Source organism: Nylanderia fulva, unplaced genomic scaffold (genome assembly GCF_048542155.1).
Source record: "Nylanderia fulva isolate GAGA-0341 unplaced genomic scaffold, ASM4854215v1 Scaffold15, whole genome shotgun sequence".
Lineage (NCBI taxonomy): Eukaryota > Metazoa > Arthropoda > Insecta > Hymenoptera > Formicidae > Nylanderia > Nylanderia fulva.
Window position 1 is genome coordinate 1,230,516 of NW_028189730.1, and position 13,088 is coordinate 1,243,603.

General features: G+C 37.6%; 1 protein-coding gene across 1 annotated transcript; it reads right to left on the reverse strand.

Annotated features, from left to right (window-relative positions):
* Positions 1-1,438: 1,438 nt before the first annotated feature.
* Positions 1,439-12,696, reverse strand: LOC114935879 (uncharacterized). Its single transcript, XM_029308803.2, has 2 exons — positions 11,558-12,696; positions 1,439-2,778 (listed from the first exon to the last, which is right to left on the reverse strand). The coding sequence occupies exons 1-2, from the start codon at positions 11,764-11,766 to the stop codon at positions 2,001-2,003; spliced, it is 987 nt and encodes a 328-aa protein (XP_029164636.1). The 5' UTR covers positions 11,767-12,696; the 3' UTR covers positions 1,439-2,000.
* Between the last annotated feature and the right edge of the window lie 392 nt (positions 12,697-13,088).

Consider the following 13,088-nt stretch of genomic DNA (forward strand, 5'->3'; position numbering starts at 1 on the left):
GTATAAAAAATTTTTTTACTACATATATTAATAAATGATCTCTTGAGAGAAGCGAGGAAATTAAGGGGGGGTTAAGGGGGGCGCACGTAAAGTATTTTTCAATTCGGATCAAGATTTACGTTGCATTATATATTACAGCAATAATTAACAATAGTATCGTAATCGTCGAGGCGATGATTAATGTAACGCACATCCGCGTTAGATTAATCCAAATTAATCGAAGCGTCAATATGTGCTTGTAAAATTTTGCGTGAGAAAAAGAAAATGAGAAGAAAGAGAGACGGAAGAGATATGTTTCTACATGCTTTTTTATAGATATGGTTTACGTTTACTTGCATTCTTACTCCCGTTTTTTTAGGGTTACATGCTAATGCAAAATTCGTGCTCGCTACGGTCGTTAAAGATAATTAGCGGGGAATTTCTATTATACAAGAAGGTGCAATCGACGGATTTCTCTCGACGAATGAGCGATAATTACAACTCACCCTCAACAGTCAACAATAGAATCGTCATTAATATAAGAAAACGAGATCGTGCGTATCTAATATTCCAATGTGCATTAATTTCTATGTCAATCGAATTGTCGAAAAATTAGATATAAAAAGAATTTATAATAGCCAGAAATTAGCAGATGTTCCACGAAATAAACATGTTTTTAATTTCTCTCTTAATTATTTCTCCTCTATAATCGTATTCCTCTTTACAACTATACGAAATAATTAGAGAAAAACACTTTACTGGCTCTTATTAATTCTTTTTATATATATCATAGTCTTTTCAATTCATTATCGAAATATTAAATGAATCAACAAACGAGTCGTTAAACAAATAAACAACATTTTAAACAACGTTCTACAAAATTGAAAAAATTCAATCGAATAAAATCATTCTGTTCAGGCAAGACAACAATCTGACTATATATATATAATATTGACGAAATCAATCTTTCGTGAAATAGAACGAGATATATTTTGACAACCCTTCGGGGAAATGTCTTTCCGGCTTCTTTCCCGTGTATTAGAAAAGAATTCTCAGCTACTGTGCTCGCAGCCAACCAGCCATAGTCAGCCACGCGTCTCCCATTTCGGCTCGTATCGATGCTTTTCTCGTCGCGAAAACCGTTTCGAATACAACGAAAACCGGGGCGTCGCGTCGTCGGGGGTACGTTGCGTCTCGTACGTTAGCATTCAGAACGTTTGGCTTATTTCGCACGGCCGCGTCCCAAAGAAGAGATTTGCCTCCGCCAGAAGAGCTTTTTTTCTTCTCTCCTTCCGTGTCCATCCCCCAACTCTCTTCTTCCCCTTCCTCGTAATATGTGGTGCATGCGAGAGAGGGTTGGTTATCTCATCAAAATTGGACTCCTCTAGTATCCAGCTTCGCGTGCACGATCCGGTCGAAGGGACCCTTTGCGGTCGTCCTTTGTGGGATTTCGGGGCCGTAGCGAGTTATCGATTCCAGTCTCTCGTTCGCCAGAATGCGCTTCCGGCGCAAGTTATTTCGCGAACTTATTTAGACGCGATCGATCTATATATATATATATATATATATATATATTTTTTTTTTTTTTTGGAGAGCACTTCAATTATACACAATTATTTTCACTAGTTGTAGACTACGAGAGATGTGTCCGAAGTTATATAAAACGAAACTGGTTTGAATAGTTCTTTGATTTGAAGATGGCTCAACGGGACGTATGAAACATAGAAAGATACCGAAGATTGAAAGCGTCCTCCGCCACCTCGATCATTATTGCAAATGAATCATTGCACGTTGGCGATGTGGACGCCACTTCTCGGCGATCTCGACACGATCGTCGCGTTCCTCTGCTCGTCCTGGAAGTGGCCGACGTCCTCCTTGATGACGCCGGTGCTCAGATTCGCGACCGTCGTCTGGGGAATCGGCGAGAGCATCGGAGCCACTCTCCACCAATCAGCGGCCGGCCACGTGGCCGGCACCAGGTTCCCCCGGAAGTTGAGATCCGGGAGAACCGGAAGCGGTCTTCATATGATGTGTCCGCGCTGCGAGCCCGAATTCGAACTGCTCGACGTTAGACTCTGAACGGAGAACGGAGCGTTGTCGATTCTGTTGACCGACGTAGAAGACGTCGTCGTCGTCGTCGTCGTCGAGGATTTTTCCGGCTGCTCCGTGGGCGGAGAAGAGGACGAGGACGAGGAGAAGCGATCCTGGGAGCGATCCTCCTGATGAAGATGCTGATGGTGATGATGGTGACGCCTTTCCAGGCTGTACCTGGGTTCTTCTCGTTCCGCGATAACGGTGTCATCGTCAGCCCTGGCCGGGCTCGGAAAAGGTGGATCGTCCATCTTGGACGACGGAAACGGCCTCTTCGGCTCCTTCGGCGGACTTGGACAACTGCAGTTGGGTTGCAGGCAAGCGGCCGCCGACAGACCCGTCGGCCAGGACGCTATTGTCTGATGGCTTGGATAGAAGGTGCCGCCGGTGTAGAGAGCCTGAAGAGCCAGATCGGCGGCCAGTTTGCCGCCGTTCAAGTCATCGCCCAGTTTGTGCTGCAGCGGATAGAGCGGGTAGGGAAACGGCGGGAAGAAACGCGGGATCTTCAAGTCCTCGTGCGACATCAACGAGTGATGCGCGGGCGGCGCCAGAGGTGGCAGAAGACCACGTGGTAGACTCGACAGGCCGTCGCCGGGCGATATCAACGGGGTTATCGTGAAGCCGAACTTGTTCTCCTTCTTCACCAGGGACTTTGGCTTCCGACGCGGCCGATACTTGTAGTCGGGGTGCTCTTTCATGTGAAGAGCTCTGGAAGGTAGACGGTAAATGGACTGTAATTTGGCGCTGGAAATCTATTTGCGTTTCTTTTATCAGGGTGTCCAGCAGACTCAACGAACGAAATTCCCTGACCTTTTCAGATCTTTCAATCGATCCCATTTCCATTTGATAAATCAATTGAATGTTAAATCGTGAAATCCTTGATATTTTTGTTAACAATGAAACGGTTCGGAATTTAAATAGTATATTGTGTATCAAGTGCGGAAAGTTGACAATTGGTCACGAGTGATATTTTGTATTACAAGTGCAGGCAAAGTGGCTTTGTGCGCGTTTTCTGTGCGCGAGGTGGCCGATCGCACGCCGCCATCTTGCGACGGCGGCGTGGGAAATCGGCCGCTTTCCGCACAGAAAACACGCACACAAAGTGCCACTTTGCCTGCACGTGTAATACAAAAAAGTTTAAGTCAATTACAATTATGCATTGTGTACGATAATTAATTGAAACAAACGTGTTACTATAAACTATTTAAATGATCACCTTTTTTATTTATATTATATCGAATTTTATTTTTAATTTATTTTAACAAATTGTAATACATATATTGTAATATATTTAATGGTATCTAATATCAACTTTTAAATAAAACATTTTTAAGAAAATTAATACATTAATTTTTAATAAAACCATGAATTAAAATAAAGTTCTTGAACAATATTATAATTCTTGAGCAATGTTATAATATATTTTGAAATATAGAATACATTGAAATAAAATATAGCGAGGATGAAAATAAATAAATTAACGATACAACACAGAAAATTAGTGTACTGGCGAAAAAAATAGAAAAAGTAGCGAAAAAATCCAGATAAATAATAAAATTTCCTGACTTTTCCCTGACAATTTCAGATTTATCAAATTCCTTGACAATACCCGGTTTCCAGATTTCCCTAACCGCTAGACACCCTGTTTTACGTGTTCTGCTGTTGTCGCAATCCTTAATTTTTTAATATAATCTAATATATTAATTTTTATATTAGATTTTATTTGTATATAAAATATAAAAATGTAATGATACATAAAATATTTATGGATTAAAATTAAAAAATATATACAGAAGACGGTGTTCATATAAAGTTCATATAATTTCTCTTTAACTTTGTTCAGCCCAATTTTCGCGCAGATTCGCGGAGGCTCGTCGTTACGGCAGATAACGTTGCTGAAATCGACATCGTTATGCGTCAGCAAAGGGAAAGGGATAGTCGAGAAGGGTTCCACGCGCTTTTCGGAAGGCGGGAGCTTAATTGAATAGTTTCGCAACTGGAAACGCAGTGGTAGTTTAGCTTGCGTTGGGTCTACAATATAATCCCGTGACCATCCCACGATCGCAAGAGTCATTAATTTAATGTCCTTTGGGCAAAAATCCACATATTGTTTTCATTATTATATATCGAGATCTTTTCAAATCTTTTACATTGATACGAGAATCCATTTTTTTTCATAGAAAGTCCGTGAAATTAAATCTCAAACAAATATCTCTCGAAAAGCGAAACTAACCGTGAAATGTCGGGGATGTATCCTGCATATTTGTATTTCATTCACGAGATGTGAAACCCGTGCCATTCTTTTTTTTTTTTATCGTACATTTTTATTCACGTTTTCTGCACCGCGACGGTCTCGATCGATTATCGCAGAAATAACCACCTTTTCACAATTTTAGTAAACTGTGCTCTCGCCGTCTCGCGCACAATGGGACGTATTATCGCAGTCTCGGGATACAACACGGGGTACCATAGATATTTGTGCTAAGGTAAGGTATCTTGTACACACATACCTCGCCCTCGTCTTCGCGCGACGTAGAAAGAGAGGAAGGAGCAGCGGTATCTCCGACACATAATACTCCATTATATACCCAAGAGGAGCACAAACGCAGTGCTTATTTATGCCTCACCTCGTGAAGATAAAAAAAGGGGAGGATGGTGGAGATACGTGGGCACACACCGCGTTCGTTTTTTTCTTTTCTCTTTTTGTACAATGAGCGTCGCGAAAAAATTTGTCGGGACGATAAGAAACGTCAAAAAAATTTCACGCCGTTATAATAATTACAATTATAAATATATATTCCGCGAAAATCAAATTTTATTATTATCGTTGGCCACGACAACCATTATCCAGATTTTTGTATAATTTTTGAAATATAATACAGGCTGTCCAGCAGACTCGATGAAAAAAATTCCCCGACTTTTTCAGATTTTCCAAGACCCCAGAAATTAATTTTTTCTTTTTTAGTATTATCTGGTATTATTTTTTTAGTATTATTTAGATTTATTTAGTATTATTTTTCCCAAATATATATAACTTGCATATATATATATATATTTTGTTTTTTTAACTTCCGAACCTTTTCATTGTTGGCAAAAATATCTCAAGGATTTGATGATTTAACATTTAATTGATTTATAATATAGATTTACGCAAATTATATATTTGGAAAAAATAATTTATTTAATAAAATATTTATTTAATAAAAAATTTTTATTTAATAAAAAACTCCCTGAGAATACCCGATTTCCCTGACCGCTAGACACCTTGTAATATTATATAAGAAAATTCTGATCTTTGTTCCTTTGGATTAAATTCGAGTATTAGAGCAACGATAAATAACGATCGCGAAACCCTTTGAGAATCCGCGCGCTAGATTACTCGATTCGAGGCAAGCGCATAGGGGCGGGAAAGTTTTTCGGACACGGAAATTTGGAATTTCAAGGGGGTGGGGGCGCGAACAGCGTCGCGACCGCGGAATAATAATTCCGGGGACAATGTGTCCCGGCAGATAGCACAAAGCGTAAATCAGCATAAACATCGGTAAAGCCGCGCCGACAATAACTCAGCATAAATGCATAAACATCGGCCCGTAATCTTTACAATTCCGCCCACCTGGCGGCCGATAAACAACGCGCTATATCATCCCCCATCGCGACATAAGCTCGCCGCGTCGCGACAAGGAACAATAACAATTAGTTACGATTGTCACTGGAATGCCGTGCGCCAACGCCGAAAGCGCTATTCGCGGAGACGGACACTTAATCGCGTTTCATCGCGAGAGTTTATTTCGGGAGAGTCAGTGATATACATCGTCATGTGTAACTGGAAAAAAATATGTAACATTACATAAATAATAAATGGAAAATTACATGATAAATAATGAAAAGGTAAAACTTTCTATTATTCATCGTGTAATTTCACACTTATTATTTATGTAATTTTACATATTTTTGTGTAATATATTACATATTTGTTTACAGTGTATTTTGTATTTTTTTTTTTTTTTTTATTTCGAAAATAGCGATGTCATTTCGTAATGTGAATATTTGCAGTTAACATATACATCATCATGTGTACACTGGAAAAAAATATGTAAAATTACATAAATAATAAATGGAAAATTACATGATAAATAATGAAAAGGTAAAACTTTGTATTATCCATCGTGTAATTTTACACTTATTATTTATGTAATTTTACATATTTTTGTGTAATATATTACATATTTGTTTACAGTGTATTTTGTATTTTTTTTTTTTTTTTATTTCGAAGATAGCGATATGTCATTTCGTAATGTGAATATTTGCAGTATGTAAAATTACATAAATAATAAATGGAAAATTACATGATAAATAATGAAAAGGTAAAACTTTGTATTATCCATCGTGTAATTTCACACTTATTATTTATGTAATTTTACATATTTTTGTGTAATATATTACATATTTGTTTACAGTGTATTTTGTATTTTTTTTTTTTATTTCGAAGATAGCGATATGTCATTTCGTAATGTGAATATTTGCAGTTAACCGGCTTCTCGATTTTCACATTTTCGCTGAAGCGGATAAAATTTTTTATAGATTCCAAAATTCGAGTAATTGCTATCGATCGGCTTTTCAGCTAAACAAGCGATTCTCATCTCGCGCGATTGTTATGCGTCGTGTTCGATATAAAATCCCCTCGATTAATGAAATCGGGATCGTCCATAATTTAGCCGTATACAGGGTGTCCGGTAACTAACGGACCAATGATTAAGGGCGGATTCTCTGGCCAATTTGGAGACGATTTTTCCTTAGCAAAAATGTTGAGAAGTCAATAATTTTCGAGTTATAAACAATTGAAAAAAATGGGTTTTTCGAAAACTAAACGTTTTGGAGTTAAAAGTCTAACATAATTACATTCTTCAGTTAATTTCAGGTAAAGTTTACTATAATAAAATTTTAATTTGAGACTTAGTTATAAAGATACGTAATGACAAATATTGGAAAGTTGTAAAAGATGATGACCTTTCTCGACATTTTCGCCGAGGAAAAATCGTTCCCAAATTGACCAAAGAATCCATTTGTAATTGGTCCGTTAGTTACCGGACACCCTGTATAAATCGGTCGATTTTTCGGCGGGATATCAAAAGAACGTTCATACGCGGCATCGAAGCGCGCGAAAAGCCCCGTTTCGCCGCGAGAGAAGCGAGAAATCGGCAAGAGGCTGCGGAACACACGCAGAGGGTTGAAAGAGAGAGAGAGAGAGAGGAATCGTTGAACGCGACCGGCGGCGGCGGCGATGCGGAGGTGCGGAGAAGCCGGGCAAATCCTTTTAAATCCACACAATTGCGACAATGGGGCTTTATTTGTTATCTCGGGGGCCACATTGTGAGTCGCCGTGAACGAACGGACAGATTACGTCGGGCCAGTGACGGCGCGGGTCCAAGGGAACCCGGCTCCTATACGACGACGCCTCCGCTCCAAGGGAACGACTTCATCCCCCTACTACCCCTTCCCACCCTCTGCCGCGCGCACCCCTTTCACGTTTTCCCCCTTTTATTTTACGACCGCCGTCCTCCTCTCATCGTCGACGTCGCTGCCATCCGCCAGAAAAGCGGATTCGCCGTTACACGTCCGCGTCGAAATTTCCCTCGGATTGCCCTCCCCCTACTTTCATCCCCCTTTCAGCCCGGTTTCACACCACTCTACCGGTCCTTCTCATTTTCCTTTCTTTTCCAGAAATTTTGCGATGGAAAAATATGGCCTTTTGTTTGCTTTTTTAGGCGCCATCGAGAATATCGCCTGGAAAATTTATTAAATTTGATTTCTAATAAAAATATATATGTGTGACAACCCTATACACGTAAAAAAATTAAGGAAAAAAGTTGCGATGTGTAAATTAATGCAAATCTTTCCTGAGAATGGATATTAAAAATTGAGCTGTTTTTTCTTGAAATTTATTGACAAAGTTAATTGAAATCGAAGGGATTAATCGGAATTATTAACTTTGACATCTAATAAAAATATGTGTGACAATCCTATACACGTAAAAAAATTAAGTGAAAAAGTTGCGATGTGCAAATTAATGCAAATCTTTGCCGAGAATGGATATTAAAAATTGAGCTGCTTTTTCTTGAAATTTATTGACAAAGTTAATTGAAATCGAAGGGATTAATAGGAATTATTAACTTTGACATCTAATAAAAATATATGTACGACAATCCTATACACGTAAAAAAATTAAGTAAAAAAGTTGCAATGTGCAAATTAATGCAAATCTTTGCCGAGAATGTATATTAAAAATTAAGCTGTTTTTTCTTGAAATTTATTGACAAAGTTAATTGAAATCGTAGGGATTAATCGGAATTATTAACTTTGACATCTAATAAAAATATATGTACGACAATCCTATACACGTAAAAAAATTAAGTAAAAAAATTGCGATGTGCAAATTAATGCAGATCTTTGCCGAGAATGTATATTAAAAATTAAGCTGTTTTTTCTTGAAATTTATTGACAAAGTTAATTGAAATCGTAGGGATTAATCGGAATTATTAACTTTGACATCTAATAAAAATATATGTACGACAATCCTATACACGTAAAAAAATTAAGTAAAAAAGTTGCAATGTGCAAACTAATGCAAATCTTTGCCGAGAATGGATATTAAAAATTGAGCTGCTTTTTCTTAAAATTTATTGACAAAGTTAATTGAAATCGAAGGGATTAATCGGAATTATTAACTTTGACATCTAATAAAAATATATGTACGACAATCCTATACACGTAAAAAAATTAAGGAAAAAAGTTGCGATGTGTAAATTAATGCAAATCTTTGCCGAGAATGGATATTAAAAATTGAGCTGTTTTTTCTTGAAATTTATTGACAAAGTTAATTGAAATAGAAGGGATTAATCGGAATTATTAACTTTGATATCTAATAAAAATATATGTATGACAATCCAATAACGTAAAATTAAGTAAAAAAGTTGCAATGTAAAAATTAATATAAATCTTTGTCGAGAATGTATAGGTATTTATTTATTTATTTATTTATTTACATTGATATTTATTATTTTATTCACATTAATTATTTATTATATTAGAAACTGAGTTGCTCTCTTGAAATTTATTGACAGTTAATAAAAATCGGATTAATCGAGATTATTAACTTTGATATCTAAGAAAAATATATATACGTATATGATAATCCTATACTTGTAAAAAATTAAATGAAAAAATTGCGATGCGCAATTTAATGCAAATCTTTGCCGAGAATTTATCTTAGAAACTGAGCTGTTTTCTTGAAATTTATTGACGAAGTTACTATATATATCATAAAATCGAAGGGGATCAATCGAGATGTGATAATTTACGTCGCATACACGAAGAGAGGAAAGGTTTGATTATCTTTCGCGATTGCCTATTTTTTGCACTTGCGCGAATGCAACCGCAATTTATTTATAAGGACGACGTCGCAGTCTCACCGAAAAATTTCAACGGCATCCCGTCGCAAAACATCCCTCGCTCTCTTTCTTCCATTTCCTCCTTTTTTTCTCTCTCTCTCTCTCTCTCCCGACGGGGAGAAATGTAAATCGAGGTCGGGATATTTTGCAACGCGGGCACGGGGTTAGAGCGCGGAATCAGTTTAAATCTTGTTCCCCGAGACGAGATCGTTCTCAAATTTAATCTGCACGCAAACCTATTCCTTTCCCGCTCCTTTTAACCTCGAGAGATTTTTATTTCAATCATTGAATAATATATCATCAAGAGACAGTGACGAGGTACTTAACACTCTATCTCGTTTGTTTTAAGAAATTAAAACCGGATGAAATAATTGAAAAATACTGGAGAATAGTTAAAAATTGACGTGTTCACTGGGAAATAACGCATATAGAAGAAGAATTAAAATATTATTAATATTTGGTGCAATTATTATTTAATCAGAATGAGTCATTTTACTTTAATATAATATCGTCAAATGTCGATCAATATAAATTTTGAAAAATTAATTAATAGCAAAGTTTGGAACAATATGAAACCACAATATTTAGTGCAATTATTTATGCAATACTCAAATTACTGAATAAAAAAAAATGTCACAAACTGAGATAAATCAAAAAGAGTCATTTTACTTTAATATATCCAACAATCTAAACTTCGAAAAATTAATAAACAACAAAGTTTGGAACAATATCAAATTACTTATCAAAGTTTCCGTAAAACCATTATTGCACATACTAAATGATCTCCTAAAATTAATCCCCTTCTTCGCGAGATTGCATAATGTTATTCAATAAAGCTTACAAGACGTTACGAGGACTCTTGGCGGAAGAAGGTTCTCGCGAGATTGCGGCGTCTCTTTGAAAAGAGGAGGGTGGGGGGTGGAAAAGGGGAGAGAAAGGGAAGGGCTGTTTTAAGAGCGCGTCGGGCTCGAAAAATCGGCTCCGGCGAGCTAAATAAACTCATAACAGTGATTAAATATTCAGGGTTGGTAATAAAGAGAGTCTCCCCCGCTCTATAAATACCGGACCCCGTCTCACCCTAATTCAACTCGTAGCACGCCCCTAAGCTCCTCGGCAACAATGTACTGTATTATGAAGTACGAGACGATCGCGTGGCGCGCTTTCCCGCCGTTTCCGATCCCCACAATATCTGCCGATACGGAGCCTCCCTTCGATCAACGCAATCATCTCGCTGGAGTATTGCTGACTGAAAAGCAATTAGTGCCGGCTATGAAAAAAGCCGAGCGAAAAATACCGCAAATTTAGCGCTCCGTCTTCTGCATTTTTTATTTGTGGATACGTTGCAAAATAGAGAACTCATATAATAATATGGTTTATACACAGAGAAAATTTATCCTAAAAATCATGATAATCCTGGGACAATATGGTGTTGGAAGAATTTTATAAGAGCTCTTCTGATTAATATTTACCACAATAAAAATATTAATGTCTACCACAATAAGATATAAAATATACTCGAATTTTATTATATACATATTAATATTTTTATTGTGGTAAATATTAATCAGAGAAACTCTTATAAAACTCTTCTAAAAAATTCTAAGAGGAAATTCTCTCCGTGTATCAATTTACTCTATAAGATAATACATTTTTTTTAATAACGCGTCAACAGCTTTCTTTCTGGTAATATAATAGAATATTAAAAAAAAAAAAAAAACTATATTTAAAAATTTCTAAATAATTAGACTACAGATATGTATGATGTAAATGTTTAAAAGCGCAGTTTATATAAAAGCAAATTATTATTAAAATATTGGCTTGTTGAAATTGTATCCTCTACAAAATCCATCATTGATTCATGTATCATTTTTTACATTTGAAATGAAGAAAAAAGTAGTAAAATCAGTGACTAAGCAGACAACAACGGATCCAATTGGGAAATATACATATAACCCAGAAATGAAAGACAATACCGACATGTGTTTTTTGAACCACTTTGACCAACAGTCTCCGTTCAAGTTCTTATTTGGCAAGCTCACCTTAATCTTTTTGCCTCGTCAATAAAAGGACGTTTTTCGCTCTCGGTTAAGAGTTTCCACTCGGCGCCGAGTCTCTTCGAGATCTCCGAATTGTGCATCTTTGGGTTTTCCTGTGCCATTTTACGTCGTTGACCACGCGACCATACCATAAAGGCGTTCATAGGTCGCTTAATGTGCTCGTTATGTAAAGTCTTGGACGACATCTCCATGAGTCGTTCTCTTCCGGTATCGCTGCGTTTGATTTCTAATTGTTTTTCTCACATATACATCACAACATTTCTTAGATAGATCCTGTCTATCTTACGTGGGTAAGATAACTTTCTGCGTGTAACATTCTGTTGGTGACCTTCTCCTCAAGGATTTCAAACATAAATATGTTTGTAGATTTTCGGTTCCAAATATTTCAGATATTTCCTAAATATATTTGTCGTTGAAGGCTCGGAAATGATTATACATGATCGTCTCTTTAGATAAAAACCGCTGTTAAAAACTATTTTTTAATTAAATAAATCTGTTCTCCAAGTTTTAAATTCACATTCACTGCTGAAGGTGGTGTTGAGAGTTAAAAGATATCTTGAAGTTTTATGATAATTTTCTATAGTAAGTATATTCCGAAAAATAATTCTATTTATCGCAATACTATCTTGCGAAGACTAGACTGGTTTTATAATTAACAAATCAATTGTATGCCACAATCGCGACCGACGGCAACGTTTCTTAAAATCGTGCACATCTTAGAGTTGTTTCATCAGCTGTTTCGGGAAGAACATTAAAATCATCCAACTCCTGTCAGACTCGCTTTCGTAGAAAATTATATACGGTCGTCTATCGATGATCACTGGATCCTTTTGTTGACTTCTTGATGCGACGTCTTTGGGGAATCTCACAATCAATGAAATATAAAATTCGGTTCTTCCAATAGTGAAGAAAAACAATCGCGTCTTCAGTGTTTTCCCTTAATTGTCACAATTCTTCAACCCGGGGAGAGATTCTGCACTCCTGCTCGGACCTGATGTGATGTCTGACGAACACGAGCTCTAGGTATACTGACTAGCACTCCACGGGAACTTTTCGGATCGCACATCTGGGACGAACCCGACGACTCTTCTGCCGCCGTGCGCGACTCCTGTAGGATACGGGGGAGAAAAGATTGGCCGCGGACCAATCGGACGCGGAATCGCGGCTCCCACTATTTCGTCGGGCCAATGGGCGATTGTCGATTGGCGGGTGAGTCGACATGGCGGTCCGCGACGGATACGAGGGTTCGCGCAACAGGTGGAGAGGTCTGTCTCCCACCTGGTCGAGTGTACACACACTCTCGCGAAGAGAAGACAACGAGGTCGCGAGGCGTGGGTGCGTTTGTCGCGGATTATCGCGCCGCCGTTGCCTTTCTGATCTCTCCGCCTTCCGTCCACGGTCAGTCAGCTGCATCCGGTTTATTGGTATACTATATCAAAGACAATGACGTTTAGGGGAGGCAAAGTGACGTTCGAGTGCAGTATCAGGAGACCCTTCAAATATTTTAGGAAGC